General features: G+C 31.6%; 1 protein-coding gene across 1 annotated transcript; it reads right to left on the reverse strand.

Moving 5' to 3' along the window:
- Positions 1-209: 209 nt before the first annotated feature.
- On the reverse strand, positions 210-1,669 carry Alkb (alpha-ketoglutarate-dependent dioxygenase AlkB). The gene is made up of 4 exons (XM_083095021.1): positions 1,505-1,669; positions 1,344-1,446; positions 994-1,144; positions 210-835 (listed from the first exon to the last, which is right to left on the reverse strand). Exons 1-4 carry the CDS (start codon positions 1,595-1,597, stop codon positions 262-264), a joined length of 921 nt encoding a protein of 306 aa, XP_082951147.1. The 5' UTR covers positions 1,598-1,669; the 3' UTR covers positions 210-261.
- Between the last annotated feature and the right edge of the window lie 2,738 nt (positions 1,670-4,407).

Below are 4,407 nucleotides of genomic sequence, written 5' to 3' on the forward strand. Positions count from 1 at the left end.
CAAAAATTAAAAAAAAATTGATTGTATAATTTTAATTGCAAGAGATACGTATATGCATTATTGATGTAAAATGCATTTCAGTTTAATTTAACAAATAATCTCCTTTAACAAATAATACTAATTAATATAATTTAATACGCATATAATCTCATTATAATAAATATACAAAATGATAGCTAAAAATAAATAAAGCAGAGAAATATCTACCATTTTTGATAAAAATATTTTGATATATTTCTGTACATAAAAATACAATGCGGTTCAATATAATACAATTTGTCCAGGTTCCAGGACTTGTCGTATATTTATATTAATCCGAGCTTCGGCGATGTAAGTACGCGCTTTGCGCCAGTCATCGTAACTGTATGTAAAATTTTCGCAACTGTTCTCGCAATTATCGTTCCACGGTGTCTTGGACGCCGATAAAATTTTTGGCACTCCGTGATACCTCAAACGAGAACTTCCCGACATTATTACTACATCTCCACTTCGCAGAAAGATCGCATTAGCTGGATCTTCCTGTTTTGGTCCACCAATCAGAAAAATTGCAGTCTGTCCGAAACTTATAGAGAAAAGTGGTGCTGTTACATTCATTTCCGAATGATCTGTATGTCCCGCCAAAGTTGAATTCATTCGGTAGTAATTCACAATTGCTGCTTCCGCTTTAAAGTCCGAGAAACCTAATGTTCTCGCTAAAATGGATGTTAGACCAGATAATTCTATCGGCATGTCGCTCTTTGAGCTTTCGGAGTATAATTTTGTATCCCAATTATGATGATATCCCAATGTTGCCCAACGTAATTTAGGTAAGAGAATTTTAGCTCTTTCCGATATTCTGATAACAATTTAAAGTAATTAAATACTGATCTAGATGTCAATATAAATTTTTTTCATAATTGTACGTTTCATCAATATCAGGTCAATATTATTGATTAATTAATAAAGTTATTAGTATTAAATATTATATAAATTTAATTTTATAATTGCTCTTACTGAAAACAGATCTCCCACCATGTTTCATTAGCCAAAATGTTATGAGCATCTATATTTAATTTGTATGGTTCCTTAGAATAATCTTTCAAACATTTTGTGATCCAATATCGTTGACCATTTGGTGTAAATGGATTCTGAATAAAGATGAGTCCTAAAATAACAAAAAAAATACAAGGATATAAAATATTAAATATTAAAATGTTAAATATTAATTATAATATTTTATGAGAAAAGATAATATTGTTATGTGGAAAATTTTAATCAAGGTTCAAATATTAATGTTTGACAAAATACTACTATGCAAAATACTACTATAATTTTATTTGTAATATGACATGAAATTTACGCACCGGGGATATCTGGCAATTCATAAATCGTCCATTTCTCTGCTGATATCAAACCGAAATTATCTTCGGTCTGTTTATCACTTACATTTGCCTCTATTTTCCTAGCCTAAAATAACATTCGTCATTAATCATCGAAAGAACATATCAATTTAATATTAACATACTCTAACATGCTCTGGACTTTCAAGGTCGATCACATCGCCGAGATCGGGTGCGGGATTTCGGCTTTTGTAATATTTGAAACTGTCACGAAACATTTCCCAACAACCTTGCGGGCCGCCATATTTTCTTCACGTTCCGTGTTTTCCTCGCATCACGAGAGATGGCGACTGCGATTAAATTCCGCACCATAAAATTTCAATCATGTAGACGGCTTTGAAATCGTATTCAAGTCAGTACAAAAAGGTTATAAACAATCTCATGAAGATTATGCAGAGAAAATAATCACGTATGTATATTTAATACGAAATGATGAACATTTTATACGTATAATTATGTTATTATATAAATATATATTTCACGTAGACATAAATATTGCATAGAAAATTAAAAATTAAAAAATAAAAATATAAAAAGATTTTAAAAGCAAGCATAACAGAAATAAATATAGAAATTATTTTAATTTAAAATGAAAATTGGTTGTGATAGTAATGTCAGTGATGAAATATGTCAAACATGTCGATTTATGGACTTGAATATTTGTAGAGAGTTTTCTTTAGTAATTTATATTGCCGTTTTATATGGAAGATAATTCGGTTGTTAGATCATGCATAATTTGTGTGATGGAGTATATCGACACATGGTCTGACTAAGAGCGGAAAAACGTACTCGATGACAGATAGACACGTAAACCATGCGCCACCCAGCTTTATTACTCAATATACTTTGCATATCTTCATCGAGAAAAGATTGCATCGGGAAAGCGGCAGTTTTTTTCACAGTAACGTGTCCAAAATTTTAGAGATTTTGGAACCGACATTTAGAACTCCACATCAAATTTCGGCGAAGTTTGCTTATAATTAAAATATAATTTCTTTAATAAGCTTAAAAATGATAATTAATAACTGAATCCTCTCTTCAAATTTATTAATATTTATTGTATGAGATTTATTAATAGTTATTGAGAATTTGTATTATTTGTCAATATTGCAATTTTTTGTTTTCGCAAAGATTATATTAATAATTAAAACATTATATGCAATTTGTGAAAAAAAATTGATTTATATTGCGCGATTTCAAATTACGCTTTAGGAATAAATAATTAGGAATTTCTTCGTGTTTTTAAAGATTAAAATATAATTTCTTTAATAAGCTTAAAAATGATAATTAATAACTGAATCCTCCCTTCAAATTTATTAATATTTATTGTATGAGATTTATTAATAGTTATTGAGAATTTGTATTATTTGTCAACATTGCAATTTTTTGTTTTCGCACAGATTATATTAAAACATTATATGCAATTTATGAAAAAGAAATTAATTTATTGCGCGTTTTCAAATTACGCTTTAGGAATAGACAATTAGGAATTTCTTCGTGTTTTTAAAGATCCTTCGGCAGATTTAAAATCATTTATCGGCAAATCTCCCTCTCACTGTTCTCCCGGCGTGGCACGTTTTATGTGTCGGTGCGCGTAATAATCGTCTGTGACTAATTTTAGCGTACGATTTTCGCATAATGCAGTATTGCCGGGTAACGGCGTGATTTCATAGAGTAATAGCGAGTATAGGGCAGGACACTGAGGCAAAGCAGCACCTCTCAAGGCTTTTCGAAAGCCTACCGCGAGCAAATTAATAGACGCGGTAGGCCGCGGTAATAATAATCGTTCATTACCGTCGCGCTTCTATTCGCCATAAATCTCACCCACCCACTAACCTGATCACATGCTAAATCTGTTGTTCATCCTGTCGCACACCTGTGATTGATGGTCGCATCGATCCAATTTCAGCATCGACCCAAATCTTCGTCGCAATCGTAGAAAAAATTAACTGTCACATGGAGATTATTAAAAAAAAGATTAATAAAAAGACAGGATTGCAGGTAATTGTGGTTATAAAATAATCTTAGTTAGATATTGACAAAACTATTAATTAATAAAAAAATCTTTAATCAGTTTCTATTGATGACTTTTATAAAAAAAAATATGGCTTTTTCTTGAAAAGAATCAAAAATATCAATGTTTCTTTCTATCTATCCGTTTAATGTTTACATTTCATCGTAGAAATTATTTGTATAATATCGCTAAAATTGTGTTAGATACTTGTATATTTCATCTCGCAAAAATACTATATGTACTGTTAAAATATTTTGGTATGTTCATTTATATATCTGTCTATCTTATTTATGTCTTATGATGAGAAAATTAAAAAATCAATATATCTTTTTAATTTGGTAACATTTTTAATATTGGTAATATTGATTTATTTAATAATATTAGTTTATTTAATTTTTATAAGTTGGTATTTCGAATTAATGATATGAATTTAGCAATTTTAATCGCGCCTTTATTCACTCGCATCGGCGAATTTTAGTCACTTTGTGTCGCGTAGTCATACTTTAATTTAACATATTTATTGTAATTTAATTTTCTTGTGACATAGTTGCCACCATTATTTAAAATCTATTTCCTGTGAAGGTAATTGCATTTTATATTAATTATTAATAATAAAGCTATCTTTTATAAGCGAGCTTTAATTTCGCTAATTAGGATAGAGGTTATATACAACTTTTCTCTCTTTTTGTACTCTCTCTCTTCATTTTCAGTTTAATCGACATTATTAAACAAAAGAAATTTTGTGTGTCGCCAGGAGATCGATGTTTCTGGCAGTATTGAATAGTCTAGGAGTGCCTACTAAGAAGCGCGACACGCACGCGGATTGAATATACCGGCGTGGTGCGGCGAGGGAGCGGAGCGCGTACTCTCCCTGACAGTTTCATGTCAACAAATGTCGCGGACGTGGAGTCGCGCCCAGCCGAGCCAGCCGCGGCGGAGTCCGCCGGCGCGTATTCGCGAGATTCGCGCGGCCAATCGCGACCAGGCGCGACGTCACCGCCGGCCAATCAGCGC

Source organism: Camponotus vicinus, unplaced genomic scaffold (genome assembly GCF_025532165.1).
Source record: "Camponotus vicinus isolate PSW18456_S1 unplaced genomic scaffold, iyCamVici1.0 SCAF_3, whole genome shotgun sequence".
Lineage (NCBI taxonomy): Eukaryota > Metazoa > Arthropoda > Insecta > Hymenoptera > Formicidae > Camponotus > Camponotus vicinus.

Coding starts and splice junctions, on each gene's coding strand:
- Alkb (XM_083095021.1), bottom strand. CDS start 1,597: ATGTTTCGTGACAGTTTCAAATATTACAAAAGCCGAAATCCCGCACCC. Junction 1,145..1,343: donor TGAATTGCCAGATATCCCCG/GTGCGTAAATTT, acceptor TTGTTATTTTAG/GACTCATCTTTATTCAGAAT. Junction 836..993: donor TGGTGGGAGATCTGTTTTCA/GTAAGAGCAATT, acceptor AATTGTTATCAG/AATATCGGAAAGAGCTAAAA.